This window comes from Dendrobates tinctorius, unplaced genomic scaffold (genome assembly GCF_039654945.1).
Source record: "Dendrobates tinctorius isolate UK_male_01 unplaced genomic scaffold, ASM3965494v1 ptg000016l, whole genome shotgun sequence".
In the NCBI taxonomy this organism is placed as follows: Eukaryota; Metazoa; Chordata; class Amphibia; order Anura; family Dendrobatidae; genus Dendrobates; species Dendrobates tinctorius.
The window spans coordinates 82,672,726-82,692,433 of record NW_027361684.1 but is presented as its reverse complement, the minus strand read 5'-3'; the positions used below and the strand labels follow the sequence as shown (position 1 = coordinate 82,692,433).

General features: G+C 43.9%; 1 protein-coding gene across 1 annotated transcript in view; it reads left to right on the top strand.

The window, feature by feature from the left end:
- The window catches only part of ATP6AP2 (ATPase H+ transporting accessory protein 2), a 29,886-nt gene extending 16,446 nt beyond the window's left edge, over positions 1 to 13,440 (top strand). Inside the window, exons 6-9 of the mRNA XM_073566005.1 lie at positions 756 to 809; positions 8,369 to 8,518; positions 10,381 to 10,500; positions 10,712 to 13,440. Of these exons, the coding sequence (XP_073422106.1) occupies positions 756 to 809; positions 8,369 to 8,518; positions 10,381 to 10,500; positions 10,712 to 10,906 (519 nt within the window). The 3' untranslated portion in view covers positions 10,907 to 13,440. The remainder of the gene's footprint in view (positions 1 to 755; positions 810 to 8,368; positions 8,519 to 10,380; positions 10,501 to 10,711) is intronic.
- The last annotated feature ends 6,268 nt before the right edge of the window (positions 13,441 to 19,708 follow it).

Genomic DNA, 19,708 nt, shown 5'->3' with positions numbered 1-19,708 from the left:
AAACCGGATCCGGCAAAATGCAATGCCGGATCCAGTTTTTCCCCATTGACTTGCATTAGCGCCGGATCGTGCCAGATGGCATTGCGTTTCATCCGTTTTTTGCCGGATCCGGCAACTTGTCTCATTCCGGCGTCTGGAAAAAACGGCTACTGTAACGTTTTTTGTCTCCGGCGAAAAAGCCGGAAGCGCCGGATCCGGCGCGTCCAGCTTTTTGCTACAATGAAAGTCTATGGGCGCCGGAATGCGCCGGATCCAGAAAAAGACGGATCCAGCCACCGGATCCGGTTTTTTTAAGTCTGCGCATGCTCAGATCCAATTGGCCAGCCCCCAGGAACAGATATAACCTGCTAGACGGATCCAGCAAAAAAACGGATCCGTTTCTACAGTTCTCCAAAATTTATGCCGGATCCGTTTTTTCTAAAAATAGCCGGATCCTGCCTGACGGCAAAAAACTGATGTGTGAAAGTAGCCTTAGTCCACGTTCACACATTCAGTATTTGGACAGTATTGTACATCAGTATTTGTAAGCCAGAACCAGGAGTGGGTGATGAATACAGAAGAGGTGACGTGTTTCTATTATACTTTTCCTCTGACTGTTCCACTCCTGGTTTTGGCTTACAGATACTAGGGTAAAATACTGACCAAATACTGAACGTGTGAACGTGGCCTAAAGCTATAGGTTAATGCCACAAATTATGACTTTCATCTCTTTGCCTGTATACTTAGTGCTTACTTTCCCAACTCATCTTCTTCAGATTGACAGACTTTTTCTCTCTGAAATGCAATGTCTTCAAGACATCCCAAATCTGGTAAGTGTCTCCAACACTAATATTCTGTAATCCGATGTCAGAAAAAAAAGCTAAGGCTAGTTTCACACTTGCTTTTTTTTGCAGCGCGTTTTTCCCGCAAAAAAACGCATTGAAAAAACGCATACATAAGCATACAACTGCTGCGTTTTTTTCAAGCATTTTTATGAGCATGCATGAAAAAAACGCAGCGTTTTTATGCGTTTGTATGCGTTTTTAGCGCGTTTTTACCGCGTTTGCGTTTTTTCCAACATTTTTAGGTGGCCCCTCACACTACCCTAACCCTGACCCTAACCCTAACCCTGACCCTAACCCTAACCCTAACCCTGACCCTAACCCTTAACCAAATCATACTTAACCCTAACCCTGACCCTAACCCTAACCCTTAACAAAACCATACTTGACCCTAACCCTGACCCTAACCCTTAACCAAACCATACTTAACCCTAATCCTGACCCTAACCCTGACCCTAATCCTTAACAAAACCATACTTAACCCTAACCCTGACCCTAACCCTAACCCTGACCTTAACCCTAACCCTGACCCTAACCCTTAACAAAACCATACTTAACCCTAATCCTGACCCTAACCCTGACCCTAACCCTTAACCAAACCATACTAAACCCTAACCCTGACCCAAAACCCAACCCTAACCCTGACCCTAACCCTAAACCCCCTTAACTAACCCTAACTCTAACTCAAACCCCTAAATTCCATGTTTTTTTTTGAATCAGATCTTTTTTATTAAACATTCAGGAATCAATACAGAAAGAATATGACATCTTATATAGCTAGTAAAATTTACATTGAGAGCAAATATTATTTAAAGGGTAAAACTCTTCCTGTGTAAGAATAAATAAAAAGAAGAAATCTCAAAACACAGATATTTGCATAAAATTGAGCCTATAAACAACATGGCTCCACAAATAAACAAAAATCAAAATTATACATCAGTGCCTCATTTCAGCGGGAAAACCATCCCCGCCAGCCGCGCCACTCCGCATCATATTTCGCCCCCCCCGCCCCCCACGGATATCAGGTCCAATCCACCCCAGCTCCCTCCCACCGCGCCACTCAAAATCTACTTCGCCACAAAGGGCACTAGACTTTATTTTCACCCCCCAAGCATCCCCTCATCGCAAGCACAACAGCAACTGGTCCAACATCGCATCCCGTACCAGTGCGCCTGAGGGGAGACCCGGTGACTCCATCCATGGCTGCCAAATTTTGTAAAACTTTCTTAATGCATTTCTTTTTAAATAAGCCCCCCTTTCCAATCTGATGACATTATTTAGTTTATTTTTAAGCTCTGACAATGTTGGTGGCATAGGATCCAACCAATGATATGCAAGTATCTTTCTTGCCTGATACAGGATGCGTGCTATTCCCAGGGCCACTGCAGAGTCCGGGTCAACCCCCTCCTCCCACAAATTCAACAAACATAGACGAGGTGACGGTCGTATTGTGATATGGTATACTTGGGCTATGAGTCCCAGGGTCTGCCTCCAGAAATCCCCAATGTGCCCGCACTCCCACATAACATGCATCAAGTGGGCATCATCCTGCCCACACCTAACACATTGTGTATTGGGCCTAAGTCCCATTTTAAATAATAAGCTGGGTGTTTTATATACCCTGTGAATGAGATATATTTGCGAAAGCCGCTGGCACTCAGAAACCGCCATTTTAGGGACCTGTTCTAGAATATCGGACCACTGGTCCTCCGTCAGGGGGCCAACGTCCCGTTCCCACTTATTCTTAGCAGCAGTCAGTGGATATGTCTCCAGATGGGCAGGTAATAATCTTTTATATAATTCAGAGATAAGTCCCCTAGAAGACTCAGATGTAAGTAGCATATGTAGTGTTTGATTATGTGTCACTATCACCGGATTTGTCCTTCTCTGTTTTTCCAATGCATGTCTTAGCTGTAAGTACTGATAAAAGAAGACGTGCGGGAGGTGAAATTCTGTTCTCAATTGTTCAAAACTCTTAAGAGTATTATTTTGCAAAATTTGTGACACCAGATAAATCCCTTTATCTTCCCATCTTCCGAACCCCACCAGCTTTTTGATCTCTTGCAAATCCGGATTTCGCCACAATGGCCACAATTCCGTAGGCCCATTTATCTTCAAAAGAGACTTACCCCTATCCCACACCTTGAAAATCATAGCCAACGTGGGGTATCGTGCCCCATTTATCTGCCGTCTTCCCACCTCCAACCGGCACCCTGGATATTTCCATACCGATCCTTCCCTCACAATATCACCACCATTGTCACACGCCCCGTCTCTACCCCAACCCTTAAGATGTTGCATCTGGGAGGCTATAAAGTATATGAATGGGTTTGGCACCGCCAATCCTCCCTCCTCCTTCCCTCGCTGCAGTATCTCCAAGCGAATCCTAGCCTGTTTTTTCTTCCAAATTAATTGCCGGAATAATGTATTTATTTTTGCAAAAAAGTCCCTACAGATCCACACCGGAGAATTATGTATCAAATATAATAATTGTGGCATCATTACCATTTTGATTAAGTTAGATCTACCAATATTCGACAACGGCAGGCGACACCAAGTATGTACTTTTGCTCTAAATCGCTGCAACAGGGGCTCCAGATTCAGAGCCCGAAAATCCTTCGGGGCAGGACTAACAATTATACCCAGATACCTAAACCTCCGAACTACAGGGACCGGTATCTGCAAATCTGAGAAATCCGCCGGGAGAGGGTCTATCGGCATTAAAGCTGATTTGGACCAATTAATCCGAAGACCAGACCTCAGCCCAAATTCTCGAATGACCTCCATTGCCGGCAAAATCGAGGAATGTACCTTATCTAAATATAGAAGTAAATCATCCGCGTACAATGATATCCTCAACTCCACAGTTCCACATCTGAATCCCATTATTTCTCTGGACTTCCGAATTGCAACTGCCAATGGCTCCACCGCAGTAGCAAATAGCAAGGGCGAGAGCGGGCACCCCTGTCTAGTACCTCTCCCAAGAGGAAAAGACTCAGAGACCCTGCCATTAGCCCCAACCTTCGCCACCGGCGAGCCATACAACAGCCTCACCCAATTTATAAATCTGTGTCCAAAGCCCATTTTCCGAAGTACCGCCCACAAAAAACCCCACTCCAAACTATCGAACGCCTTAGCGGCGTCTAAGGACTAAATTGCTCTTCCCCCCAACTCCCCAGAACTATGTTGAATCCCCAAGTATAGTTTCCTAAGGTTCATAGATGTGGCTCTGCCTGGGATAAATCCTGTCTGATCCTTCTGTATAACAGATGAGATAACTCGGGACATCCTATTGGCGAGTACCTTGGCCAATAATTTAACATCTGTTGATAATAGGGAAATCGGGCGATATGAATCCGGAACCTCTGGATCCTTTCCGGGCTTTAATATTAAAACTATCAAAGCTTCCCTCATAGATGGCGGGAGGACCCTCTGCCTTTCAGCCTCTTCAAATACCTTAAGTAGCTTAGGTAGCAGTAAGGGTGCATAGGTTTTGTAAAACTCGCCAGGCAGGCCATCCATTCCTGGAGCCTTTTCATTTTGCATCTGACCAAGCGCCTCCTCCAACTCCTCCAACAGGATGTCCCGATCCAATGAATCCCTATCGCTATCAGCCAATGCAGGGAGAGAGAGCGCATCCAGGTACTGCTCAATCTCAGTCTCCGTGAGACTGCAATCTGATGTGTATAGTCGCATATAATACCTCCTTATCTCACTCACTATGTCCGCACTGTCTGTCACAGGACCACCCGAGTCCGTTTTTAGCCTATTGATATATGAAGATCCGTCCTGTGCTCTAATGACCGTGGCCAATAAATGTCCTACTCCCTCCCCCTCTATAAAATATTTTTGTTTGAGGAAATAACGTTTATTTGCTGCCGCCGACATGAGGTTTTCCCTGAGCGACCCCTGTGCCTTCTCCAAAGCTTTTTTAGTTTCCTCTGTCGGGTTGAGTATCACCGCAGCCTCCGCAACAGACACCTCCTGGATCAGACTCTGGGTGTAGCGTCTATTTTGGCTTTTCCGTGTGCATATTTCTCTAATATATAAGCCCCTGACATAGGCTTTCATGGAATCCCAGACTATGTGTGATGATGCAGAGTACTCATTAAGTTGAAAATATTCTAGAATGGCATCATGCAAAGATCCCCCTATAAGCTGGATCCAGAAGGGATTAAGCTTCCAGATAGGTCTAGATAGGGTGAGGGGGTGTCCCCATGAAAGTGTGACATGTAGCGGCGAGTGATCAGATACACTTCTAGGCAGGTAGGCCACCCCTCGTACATATGGGGTCATGAGTGTATTCCCAATGGCCAGGTCTATCCGTGACATAGCGTGGTGGGAGCTAGAGTAGCAGGAAAACTGTCTGGCTGTGGGGTTTCGGACACGCCAAAGATCTACCATACCCAGCTCCACTAACGTTCTAGCAAATGAGGTTGAGGCTGCATCCTCTGATATGTTTCCCGAATGCAACTTATCCAAATAGGGATGCAAATATGTATTAAAATCTCCTATTAGAAGAGTCGGCGCAGGGGGAAAGGAACCCAAAATAGACAAGATTCTTTTTACTGGTTCGACTGAATAGGGCAGGGGGATGTATATGGCAACCAAAATAAATTGTATACCGTATAACGTGCAAAGCAAACATACAAATCTGCCCCCAGGGTCAACCACTGATTTAGTACATGAGAAGGGGATGGACCTGTGCACCAGCACACTGACACCCCGCGCATGGGTCGAGTACGTGGAATGATATTCATGTGAAACCCATCCCTTTCTTAGCCAATGAATATTATCTTTCACCATGTGGGTCTCAGACATACACAGGATAGCCGGGAGAAATTTCTGCATATTAGTAAATATAGCACATCTCTTATTTGCATCCCCAAGCCCCCTAACATTCCACGCTACAATATTAAGTGATATCGCCATAAGAGCAGACTAAAAAATGAGAAATCGGAACATACTCCACTCCCGAGGGAGAGAGGCAATCTCCACCATCCCTCAGTACAATGAATTGGGCGACACGGCTGACGCACATCACATCCCACAGAACAATTAGGGAATACAACAACAAACGAAAAAAACAAAGGAGGGAGAGGGAGCACTGCACACCAGTGCACAGCGCCCCTACCCCCAAACACAAGTGTAACTTGCACATTTCTCTCAAATAGAGAGAATCAGGGCTAGAAAACTCGCCCAGAGTCCATGCAGGGAGAAGGGTCCACAGCTTGTCACTGTAACGAGTGTCCACAGCAATCCGGTCAGCTCCCGCCCTGAATCCGAAATGGAATGAACAGTAGTAATTATACCAGCATAGCGTCCTAGACAAAAAGGAGTAACAACACCTGGTGGCGAAAAAAGGGAGAACTTCAAGTATTCTTCCTCCTCATGGACCTCTCATTAATATCCAGCCAGGACAGCGCCATTCCCGCCGTATCAAAAAAGTGCGTTTCTCCATTCACATCAATCCGCAGTCTAGCAGGGTACATCATGGAATATGTCACCTGTAAGTCACGTAGGCGTTTTTTAATCTCAATAAATTGCGCCCTTTTACGCTGCACCTCCAGGGAAAAATCAGGGAAAATGGAGACTTTCCTCCCATTAATAGCAAGTTCCTTAATGTCTCTGGATCTGCGCAGGATAGCATCTCTATCTTTAAAGTGTAGGAGCTTAAGCAAGATGGGACGCGGGGGTGCTCCCGGCGGGGGGGCACGCGTAGGGACCCTGTGTGCTCTCTCAATAGTAAAGAATGGGGACAAAACATCTTTACCAAAGGTGTCCATTAGCCATTTTTCAAAAAAGCCAAGTGAGTCAGTCCCCTCCGTCCTCTCCGGAACCCCCACCAGTCGCAGATTACTTCTACGGGAGCGGTTCTCTAAATCATCCACCTTGTTCAGCAGTATTGTAATATTTTGCGTGGCTTTTCCCAGCTCCCGTGTTATTGGTGGCAATTTATCCTCCGTCGCACCAACACGCTCCTCCAGTTCCCCCACCCTGGCAGTCACCCCTCGCAGCTCTTGTTTAATACAGGCCATGTCCTTGGTGACAATCTCCATTTGATTACTTAGAGTGGCCAGTGTGGTATTGCAGGAGTTAATTGCTGCGAGGATTTCTCCCAGTGTGGGCTCAGCAGTCACAGACTCCGGCTGCTCCCCATCCCCCACTCCTTCCTCCTCCAGCACAGGCCCCTGTGTCTGCACGTGTTGGGCTGAAGGGGGGCCCAGTTTACTCACTGTTCCCTCCCTGGAGAGATGATCCTCCAGCTCCACGCTGCATCCAGCGTCTGCCTCAGTCTGTGCACTGGGCGATCGAGCAGCAGCAGGAGGCACCCTTGCATATCGTTCCAGCCTGCCAGCAGCTCCCATCGCTCCACTACCAGCCGACTTGTTGTTTGCTGGTGCCATCCTGGATGTAGCAGAGGCGCGCCCCGGCGTCTCCTTATCTTTTTTACTGCTGCGGTTCGACATGGCCCAAGGATCCTCCGCTGTCTAAACGCCCAGGGAGATATTGCAGCCCTCCAGGTCAGTGGGACTCGTCAGCAGTGCCGGTAATCAGGATTTATTGTCGGATCCGGGCAGGAGCTCTCTCACTCCACGTCCTCCCTACATGAGGTCCAGGCCACGCCCCCCTAAATTCCATGGTTAAAAAAAAAAAAAACGCATATGCAAAAAAACGCTTACATGAGCATGCCAGTGCGCACATATGCGCATCCATAGGCTATAATGGCCATTTTTAGCGCAAAACGTGCGCATATGTGCGCATGCGCTTTTTTGCAGGGCCAAAAAATGCAACATGATGCGTCTGGAAAATCCAATCGCACACCCCAAAAAAACGCAGCGCATGAAAATTGCATACATGCGCTTACAAGCGCGCAGGTATGCGCACCCATGTTAAATATAGGGGAAAAAACGCATGCGCAGGTTAGCGTTTTTTTCCAGCGCTAAAAAACGCAAATGTGAAACCAGCCTAAGCAACACGTTGGTCTGTAAAATTACAGAGAAGAACTTTTACGTTTTCAATTGTCATTTTTTATACATCGGTATACTGTTTTTATCCCCACAACACTGAGACTTTGTTTTCCCCCTTTTTTTTTTTTTCCTCCAAATACCATTACTATTCACTTTGAATTTCTGAAATGCACCACGTCTGTATCTGTTTTAAAACTTTGAGAGTGAAAAACTGAGGATTCTGTACTGGAATAATAATCCATTTCCACTGAAGAACCACAGCTTGGCATTACTACCCCTTTTATGCACACACATACCTAATGCATACATACAAATAAGAATACAGCAGCCTCTGTAAGGAATATATGGAAACATGAAATTTGAACTGTGTTACTGCTATATAGAATATACTTAGAAAAATGAATGTACTTCGCACATAAATTGGCAAATTCACGTGAGCCCATCGGCCACTCCAAGGCGCGATCTTCCTTTTGATGGGACCCTAGACCTAATATTTATCAAACGTGCCTCTTTTGTGCTAACATGCATATTTCCTATTCTATCTTTCCGTGTTAATCACTTTGTATTTCAAAACAGCTTTCTCGGCATAAGCACCTTGCTAAAGACAATGTTCCAGATATTTATGCCCTGGAATTTACTGGACTAGAAGAGATTAAGAAACGTTATGGGGAGGACTCTGTGAAGTTTAAAGACGCCACCAGAATTCTGTCAGAATGTCTACAGAAAGTAAGATTACTTTTCCATTGTATACATCCTTTGCTTCAAAGAGACCTAGCAGAGAAAAATTAGAGTCCTTTTACATTAAAGGGGTTGTCCACTTTCATGAACTTTTCATTCCCCGGCGCAGTTTGATATGGGGGTAAAAAAATGCTCCTGGTGTATTGCGACACTGATGTCGGCAACCAATCAGTGAGCTCAGTTGCTCTTCCGGTGTGGGCAGAACGCCCGATCACAGCCAGTGCTTGACACCGGAATCAGTGACTGATATTTACAGGTGGACCTGGGGACAGGTAGAGCGGTTACTTGCCGCTGTCTCTGCCGCAGTATTTGTGTCGCAGCATTTACATTAAAGAAAACCTGTCATGTCCCCAAACACTATCAACCTGCAGATATAGTGTTATTCTGCAGGTAAACCGTTTTACAATGCTACCCTGCCACCTTATTGAAAGTGTGGCTGCAGGGAGAAAATTGAGTTTGTCATAGAGATGTGCCCAGAGGGTCTCCGGCACTGCTCCATACACAGTGAGTGGTGGCTGTAAGAACGCTCTGCACAGATGCCTTGCACCACAAGCTGTCAGTCAGAGTACCGGGGTTTGCTTACAGCTGCCACTCGCTGTGTACTGACTCTGTGCACGCCTCCTTGATTGAAAGCCGGCAGCTTCTGGGAGGAATAAAGTTAATTTTTCCCAGTAGCCGCACTTTCAGTAAGGTGGCCGGGCAGCATTGCAACACTATTAACCTGCAGGTTAATACCATTTGGGGGCATTACATGTTCTCTTTAAATGGAAGTATACTCGGGACTACAGAAAACGAGAAGGACTTGGGTATTCTGGTTACAAGTAAGCTGATCAGCAGTACTCAATATCAATCAGCAGCTGCAAAAGCAAATAAGATTTTAGGGAGTATAAAGAGAGAAAATCCTGTGATCCAAATGTATCCTTTATAAATCGATTGTAAAGCTACATATAGAATATAGGACCCAGTTTTGGATTCTATTTTAAAAATTAAGTCAGTTCAAAGGCAGGCAACTAGATTATTACATGGGATGGAAGGACTCCCCTATAGTGAGAGCTGAGAAAAGTTGGGCTTGTTTAGTTTAGAAGAAAAAACGCCTCAGAGAAGATCTCATTCATATGTACAATACATACGTGGTCAATGTATAAGACTGGCACGTGACCTATTCCTTCCAAAGACCATACTAAGGACCAGGGAACATTCATCATGTGTGGAGGAAAGGAAATTCCAGAATCTGGGGGTGGGGGGGCTAAAGACTTAGTTTTTATGAAATTCCAGCTCTGTCCTGCATGTTCTTATGATGCCTTTCTCCTTAGAGCATGGTCCAAGGGAAGGTTCTAAAATCATAAAGAGCGAAATATGTAGTACGTGCTAGGGCTCCAGGTCCTGAGACCCTCACCGATTTCTTAAAAGCCATTCTCCTAGTGCATAGTTCAGCCAGCAGAAGCCTTGCTCGTGTGCACATAGTTGGGGTATGTGCTCAATAGCCAGATTATGACCCGTACGTCACGGTGCATACTTGCTGATAGACTTCCTAATGAGCCTGTGACTTGCTCCGCACTCGGAGCTTCTGCTTGCTGAGCAGCTCTTTGAGTGGTTGAAGGGGGTGTCAGGACTCGGAGCCCCACAGGTCTGAAACACGTTAGTTTGTACTTATTTATTTTTAATTTAAGCACTTATTTTAACACAAACCCAGTCCGGTAATAACCTCTGGGTGAAAGTTTGGCTTTTGTTCACATTGAATATTGTATTCCCATTGATTACCTGTACAGTCTTTCTGGGAAGCTAAGAAGTTCCATCTTCTAGATTCTTGTGGCTATATGTGACATCTTGGCTGTTTCCATCTTTTACAGTTTGCAGATGACATGTACAGTATTTATGGGGGAAATGCCATCGTGGAAGTTGTTGCGGTAGAAACATTTGAGACTCCCGTGACAAGAAAGAGCCGTTCAATCCTGGAAACTGCAACTGATGTAAGTGCTGTTATAGGAATAAAGTTCAGATATAGAGGATCAAATCCGTATAATAGTCGGACCTGTTACCAGGTTCAATACTGAGATACAGGCTTGTGACGCAGTCTGCCTTGGTGGTTGTGGAAGGTCTGGAGAAGACTACCCCCACTGGAAGTTCACTATTACTATGCTTTACCTGTTATTAACAAAACCTTTTCTTGTGTCTCTTTAGAGTACGTCCACCAATCCATACAACCTGGCCTATGACTATAATTTTGACTATGCCGTCATCTTCAACATCATCTTGTGGATTATGATTGGCCTGGCTCTGGCAGTTATTGCCATCTCGTACAACCTCTGGAACATGGACCCTGGGTACGACAGTATCATCTACAGAATGACCAACCAGAAGATCAGGATGGACTGATGTTGAGATGTTGTAAATTATTTAAACATAACAAATTTTTTCTTTTTTCTCCAAAAATGAACCTGTCACTAAGGGAGGCGTTGGGAAATCTAGGTGCCATCCATAGTGACCTCAATAAAGACACAAGAAAAAAAAAATCCCCTGAGGATGTACCTGCTACTTTTCTTTCCCGTTACACAAGATTTGATTATTGTGTTTTTGTTTTTTTTTGTTTGTTTTTTTTCTCGAATAGACAAATGATCATTAAAGACCAGACTTCCCCCTAGGAATAAGTGATCCTTCACTGTCTCACACTAGCTAATGCCTCGTACTGGCACTGATGCTCACACAAGCTCCGGTGGGCTACTATGGTAAATTGTACATGGCACCATTCCATAAACTACCATGGTAATGGCAATCTGTTGTGATCCTGATGGTTGGATGCAGGGTCTGTTTTATACCCCCTTGTATATTGGAGTAATAGGTTGTCTGGTCGTGGGAAGTACAGCTGTATGATATATCATAAAATGTATAAATTGTGTATGGTAACCTGCCCCTCTGCTTAGTGATCTCATGTTGGCTCATCACCGATCACGGTACTGTAATATCCATTAGTGTTCAGTTTTAGAAATCCAGATTTGATGAAAATGTGATTTTATATTTGTGTAGAAATAATTTGTGCCGCTGCTAAGTATCTGTATATTAGGACCCCTGACGGCGCGCGCCCCTCACATTCCTCTAGACATGGCTGTAAGTGTTTTATTCTACTGATGTGAATTTAAATATGAATGAAGTTGTATATGTCCACGTTTATTTCCTGTAATGTTCACAGGTCTCATGGCTTTCTCATTATCCAACTGTGCTAATGCATATCTGTGATTCAGGTTACATTGTGGGTAAATAATTCCAACTGGCCGGCTACAGATGGCCCTAAGGGTGCAACCTCATCCATGCATTTTACCACTAATTGCATCAGTTTTGTGATGCCATCTTTGTTCTCATGGCCTGTTTAGGTGAAACGAGTAGTAGAAGCTCATCAGGCAAAATGAAAGCTATCAAACTGTGGTGGATCCCAATTAAATGCGCTAGGTTTCGCCTAAATCTAGTTACATTTTTCCATTATTCACTAAAGAATGGCCATGGTTTTATATAATGTAAAAGATGTATTAAAACAAGTAGAGTTGGGCAAAAAGATTTGCACGACTCTGGACCAATAGTCACATTGATGGCCTCTGGGACAGCGCACTACGATCCTCCTCCTACCTGCAGCATCTCCGGCACCTCTTCTGATTAGTAGGACACCTGCATTGTACTGCAATGTAATGACGCCACAGGGCGGTGGAGTAGGAGGTTCGCAGTGGTATGATCCAGCGGCCATGGATGTGGCTACCGGACCAGGGTCCTGCAAATCTTTTTGCTTACTCTAGCAGGAATGAAACCATCCTAAAACAATGATTAAGGAAATCGGATCCAGTGTGTGAATACAAGAAACTGTGGTATTGAGATCTGATACAGATGACATCTCTCCTCTAGGAAATGGGAGACCTCTCAGTTATTAAGATATCGAGATCCTCTCCAATTACAAAAAAAAGTTTTTAATAGATTTGTCTGGAGCATTGGGGTCACCAAACTAATTACCCCTGTAGTAAAACAGGCTCATCTATAGCTTCCTGGCCATATATAGATTTTCTATAGCTGGAAATATCAACTTGGATTTTTGTAATTGAGGCTGTTCCCCGAGGGTGGGCCGATTCCTGACTAGACCACCTAGTCTCCCAGCTATCTTTTCACTGTGTCCCTTATGTACATGATTGACATATACATCTTGGGTGGGGAATGAAGCAGACTATTGCTGCACTAGCCATTCATGTATGAAGTTGCCTATTGCCTCCCTACCCAGCAATTTCTTACATTTGGTGACCTGAAAGGTGAAGATCACACTCTGCAGACTTTGTTACAGAGAGGTCTACAGCTGCCCCATTCATCTGAAGCCACTCCATTCACAATAAAGCTTCTGACAAGTTCCCATGAAAAGGAACCTGTTGGCGGGTTTTTGCTTTGGAGTCTGAAAGCAGCATAAAGTAATGCAGCCTGATTCTAGCCATGTAACACTTAGTGGACTTCTTGTAGTGCTCAAATTGTTGAGCTGTGTATAACCCTGCCCACACTACTGATTGGCAGCTTCCTGTGTGCACTGTAAGGGGTGGAGTTAGTAGAGGTTAGATTGACTGCTGTGCACATGACACCTAGCCAGGCAGTGATAATCTACTGTTTAAAATGCTGACTGTATTAAAACTACAGCACACAGCCTAATAAGTGACACATACCTGGAATCGGGATTTGTTCCCCTATATTATGCAGCTCTCAGATTAAATAGCAGAAACCTGCTGACTGATTCCCTTTAAGTGGGCATGATCTATAGATTTATTATGTCTGTTATACCAAGAATTGTACAAATGACTAACTTATCCTGAGGAATATTTTCCTTATCTGTCTTCTAAATGCTGGTAATAAGTGAAGATTTATGTTGAAATAAACCATCCAGAATGTATAAAGTCACGTGTCTTGTGTTTTACTGTAATTTTATTGACAATATCATTGCTGCCTTAACCCCTTTCTGCCATCAGACGTACTATCCCGTCCATGGGACCCGGGCCCCTATGCCCATGGACGGGATAGTACGTCTACCGCGATCAGCGGCGCCCACGTGGTGAGCGCTGCTGATCGCGGCCGGGTGTCAGCTGATTATCACAGCTGACACCCGGCACAATGTGTCAGGGGCGGTCACGGACCGCCCCCGACACGTTAACCCCTTGCACACCGCGATCAAACACGATCGCGGTGTACCGGGAGTTAAAGGGAAGCATCGGCAGGGAGGGGGCTCCCTCCGTGCTTCCCTGAGCCCCCCACAGCAGCACAATGTGCAGCGCTGCTGCGGGGGGCTCCTTTCCTGCAGGCCCCCGAATCCAAGATGGCGACGGGGGCCTGCAGGAAGCTGGCTTCCTCAGTGCCTGCAAAGCGCAGGCAAGAGGAAGTCTTCAATGCCTGTGACAGATTGCTGATCTGTCACAGTGATCTGTGATGTGACAGATCAGCGATCTGTCACAGGACAGTGATGTCCCACCTGGGACTATGTAATAAAGTTAAAAAAAAATTAAAAAAGAGTGAAAATAATTTTAAAAAAATCGCTAAATAAATTAGTGTAAAAAAAAAAAAAATATATATTCCCCAATAAATTCATTTTTTGAAAATAAAAAAAAACAATAAAAGTACACATATTAGGTATCGCCGCGTCCGTAACGACCCGCCCTATAAAACTGTCCCATTAGTTAACCCCTTTAGCGAACCCCTTAAAAAAATAATAAAAAATGAAGCAAAAAATAATGATTTATTATCATACCGCCAAACAAAGTGTAATAACGCGCGATCAAAAAGACGCATATAAATATCCATGGTACCGCTGAAAACGTCATCTTGTCCCGCAAATAACGAGCCGCCACAGCATCATCAGCGAAAAAATAAAAAAGTTATAGCTCGCAGAATAAAGCGATGCAAAAATAATTATTTTTTATATAAAATAGTTTTCATTGCATAAAACCGACAAAACATAAAAAAACGACCTAAATGAGGTATTGCTGTAACCGTACTGACCCGAAGAATAAAACCGCTTTATCAATATTACCGCACGCGGAACGGTGTAAACGCACTCCCCCAAAAGAAATTCATGAAACGCTGGTTTTTGTTCATTCTGCGTCCCAAAAATCGGAATAAAAAGCGATCAAAAAATGTCACGTGCCCGAAAATGGTACCAATAAAAACGTCAACTCGTCCCGTAAAAAATAAGACCTCACATGACTCGGAGGGTCAAAATACGGAAAAATTATAGCTATCACAATATGTGGTGATGCAAAAACTATTTTTACAATAAAAAGCGTCTTTTAGCGTGCGACAGCTGCCAAACATAAAAACCGCCATAAATAGTAAATCAAACCCCCCGTTATCACCCTCTTAGGGGAAAAATAATAAAAAAAAATGTATTTATTTCCATTTTTCCATTAGGGTTAGGGGTGTGTTGGGGTTCGGGTTGGAGTTAGAATTGGGGGTTTCCACTGTTTGGGCACATCAGGGGCTCTCCAAATGCAACATTGCGTCTGATCTCAATTCCAGCCAATTCTGAGTTGAAAGTCATATGGTGCTCCTTCCCTTCCAAGCTCTGCCATGCGCCCAAACAGTGTTTTACCCCCACATGTAGGGTATCAGCCTACTCAGGACAAATTGCAAAACAATTTTTGGGGTCCAATTTCTCCTGTTACCCTTAGGAAAATAAAAAATTGGGGGCAAAAATATCATTTTTGTGGAAAAAAATGATTTTTTATTTTCACGTCCGAGCGTTATAAACTTCTGTGAAGCCCTTGGGGGTTCAAAGTGCTCACCTCACATCTAGATAAGTTCCTTAGGGGGTCTAGTTTTCAAAATGGGGTCATTTGTGGGGGGTTTCCACTGTTTAGGTACATTAGGAGCTCTCCAAAGGCAACATGACACCTGCAGACCATTCCATCAATGTCTGCATTCCAAAACGTCACTACTTCCCTTCCGAGCCCCGACGTGTGCCCATACAGTAGTTTTCTCCCACATATGGGGTATCGGCATACTCAGGACATATTGGACAACAACTTTTGGGGTCCAATTTCTCCTGTTAACCTTGGGAAAATAAAAAAAAAATGGTGACTAAAAGATCATGTTTGTGGAAAAAATACGAATTTTTTATTTTCACACCTGGGCGTTATAAACTTCTGTGAAGCACTGGGGGGTTCAAAGTGCTCACCACACATCTAGATAAGTTCCTTGGGGGGTCTAGTTTACAAAATGGTGTCATTTGTGGGGGGTTTCCACTGTTTAGGTACATCAGGGGTTTTCCAATCGCGACATGGTGTCCGATCTCAATTCCAGCCAAAAACGTCAAATGGCGCTGCTTCCCTTCCAAGCTCTGCCATGCGCCCAAATAGTGGTTTACCCCCACATGTGGGGTATCAGCGTACTCAGGACAAATTGCACAATAACTTTTAGGGTGCTGCTACCCTTGGAAAAATAAGAATTGAGGGTGAAAAGATCATTTTTGTGGAAAAAATATGATTTTTTAATTGTACGGCTTTATGTTATAAACTTCTGTGAAGCCCTTGTGGGTTCAAAGTTCTCACCACATATCTAGATAAGTTCCTTGGGGGGTCTAGTATCCAAAATGGGGTCACTTGTAGGGGGTTTCCACTGTTTAGGTACATCAGGGACTCTCCAAACGTGACATGGCGTCCGATCTGAATTCCAGCCAATTTTGCATTGAAAAAGTCAAACGGCGCTCCTTCCATTCTGAGCTCTGCCATGCGCCGAAACAGTCGTTCCCCCCCACAAATCAGGTATCAGCATACTCAGGACAAATTGCACAATAACTTTTGCAGTCCAATTTCTCCTGTTACCCTTGGTAAAATAAAAAAAATTGAACCTGAAGTATTTTTTTTGTGAAAAAAAGTTAGATGTTCATTTTTTTTTTTTTAAATATTCAAAAAAATTCCTGTGACGCACCTAATGGGTTAATAAACTTCTTGAATGTGGTTTTGAGCACCTTAAGGGGTGCAGTTTTTAGAATGGTGTCACTTTTGGGTATTTTCTATCATATAGACCCCTCAAAGTGGCTTCAAATGTGATGTGGTCCTAAAAATAAAATGGTGTTGTAAAAATGAGAAATCGCTGGTCAACTTTTAACCCTTATAACTTCCTAACAAAAAAAAATTTTGGTCCCAAAATTGTGCTGATGTAAAGTAAACATGTGGGAAATGTTAGTTATCAAGTTTTTTGTGTGCCGTATCTCTGTGATTTAAGGGCATAAAAATTCAAAGTTGGAAAATTGCAAAATTTTCAACATTTTTGCCAAATTTCCGTTTTTTTCACAAATAAACGCAAGTTATTTGAATGAAATTTTACCACTAACATGAAGTACAATATGTCACGAGAAAACAATGTCAGAATCACCGGGATCCATGGAAGCGTTCCAGAGTTATGACCTCATAAAGGTACAGTGGTCAGAATTGTAAAAATTGGCCCGGTCATGAATGTGCAAACCACCCTTGGGGGTGAAGGGGTTAAAGGGGTTGTCTACTTTTTAACAAGTCTTGAGGATGTTTGTGTTGTTTTACTAATATAAGTAGTACTATTACACATTCAGACATGATGATTAAGTTTTTTCAATCCAGCACAGCCAATTAAAAGCAAAAAATTCTTAGTGATCTCATTAAAATAGCAGCATGGGCAGAGAAAAATATCTATGACTAGGAGTCGGCCAGACTCTAAATGAGTCACACTTGGCGATGGCTGAGGTAGTCTGAGACACACCGCCCGACTCATGAATGGCTGCTCTCTTCTTCCCCCTGCAGCTTGGTCTCGATAAGTTTTAGACACCAGTCCATCGCTGCCTCTGCTCGAAGAGTTCATTTCTATTTTAGCCAGAGCAAAATAAATATAAGGCCAAGGCCGCACTTGCGAGTGCGATGCGAGAAACTTGTGCGAGTCTCTCGCCTCAATACCCGCCACTGCCGCCGGCACTCGGACCGGAGCGTTCAGCTGCACACTCCGGTCCCGAGTGCCTGCGGCAGTGTTGGGTATTGAGGCGAGTTTCTCACATCGCACTCGCAAGTGTGACTTCGGCCTTAACCACAGATTATTATAGTATCAGTGAGAAAAGATCTGTATTAGGTAATTGTTGCACATATAATGAGGTGAAGAAAGTCATTTAAGATATTGCAGGAAATGGACGCTGTCCTTATATTGGGTCACTCGCAATCTAGAACAATGGATGTGATTCTCACCTGATTGAGCCCTTGTAAAGAATTCTGTGTCTACAAACTAATAAAGTCGCAAACAAACAAAAAAATGGAGTACATAGGAATCCAAGAAAGGATGATACAAATAAAACTAAATTTTATTAGAATATTACATAAAAGCTGTATCAAGCAAACAATAAAGGACAAACATTGAGGAAAATATGGAGGAGACATGAACGTAGGAAAAGGAGGGAGTGAGAGTCTGAGGCCTGTTTCACACATCAGTTTTTTGGCGTCAGTCAAAATCCGCCAATTTCCGAAAAAAACGGATCTGCCAAAAAGGGCGGATCCGTTTTTTTTTTCCCCCATAGACTTACATTAGTGGCGGATCTTGACTGACGGTCGTCCGTCACACCCGGTTTTTGACAGATCCGCCAATATTTTATCGTCTCCCGGGCGGATGAGACTGAGTCTGCAACGTTTTTTTTTTTTGTTGTTGACGGTCCGCTATTTTCCACTGTGCATGGCCGGCAGCTCTCTCTCTCTCCAGTGGTTCCTTTAAAAATTCAGCCTTCGCCGGTTCCGTCAAAACAACGGTCCGGTGGCACACGGATTGCAGCTGACAGCAAAAAACATGTGTGAAACAGGCTTAAGTATGACAAAGGGGAGCAGGAAAGACAAGAAATAACCAATATATAAACAAAAGCAGCAAAAGGCTGGTAGAAAGTGGTAAACGGAATGTATGTCCTAAGTACCAGAAACATGTGCTGCCATAATAGATGAATTCTGCTTACCCATAATTAGTCATGACTCTCTCAGCCCTCTCTGTGGCCCCTGATGCGCGTTTTGAGTTCCTGCTTCTTCAAAGGGGGGGGGGAGGGTAAACTAATAACGTTGTTACCTAATGCAATCCAGATTGCAGCATGCCATTATCCTGAAAGTGTTACTTTTTTTCGGCCTATACATATACGACATGCTCATAGTATTTTGGGACCAGCACAGAGTAGTACTGATGGATTTCCTAGCAAAGGGTACAATGATCACTGGGGTATATTATGCTTCACTGCTGTGGAAATTGCGGAAGGCCATCAAAACCAAGAGATGTGGCATACTCAACAAAGATGTCCGCCTTCTGCAAGACAATGCACCAGTTCACAGCTCACATGTTGCCCAAATGGAAGCATGCTCCTGTGGCTTTGAAATTCTACCGCATCCTCCTTATTCACCTGACCTCGCACCATCGGACTTCCACCTCTTGCCAACAATGACGTTATTTTTGAAGGGCAAGCATTTTCCAGATTATGAGACACTGATTTCCTGAGTCACAACGTGGCTTTTGGAGCGACCTGTTGACATCTACAAGCGAGGTGTTTACAGTTACTTAAAGAGATGGGAGAAATGTGTGTCCCTAGGTGGCACCTATGTAGAGAAGGACTAATAACTGTGCCAAGTTTCATAGCCCTCAGTCCACAGGATGTGGGTCAGGGGAAATCTCTAATGAACACCCCTCGTAGATCTTATATAAAATGTGAACCTATGATTGTTTTCCATAAAGTCAGTTCTAGGTACATTTTATAACCAGAAGTATGTAGACACCTGCCTATCACACCTTAATGAGCTCCATCAGGTTGCATAGGCATAAATCTGGGATTTAGCACAATTTTACAACTATAGCAACCTCTGGTCTTTTGGGAAGGCTTCTCTACAGATTTTGGAGTGTCCTTGTATTTTGTGACTATTCAACCAAACTAGTATTTGTGGCTCAATTCGAGGTCAGGGCTCTGTGCAGCCACCAAACTCGCTAGTCCACCTGTATATGGTCCTCACCTGGATGAAGGCCACAGTCATGCTTTAAAAGAAACAGAGTATTCTCCAAATTCTGGCCACAAAGTTGAAAGCAAACAAATGTCCCTGTATGCTGCAGCACTAACCCTATTTTCACTGGAAATGGGCTGGGAAATGAAACCATGATAAGAGCCCCATTCTGTTCATCAGTTGTGTTTTTGTTTTT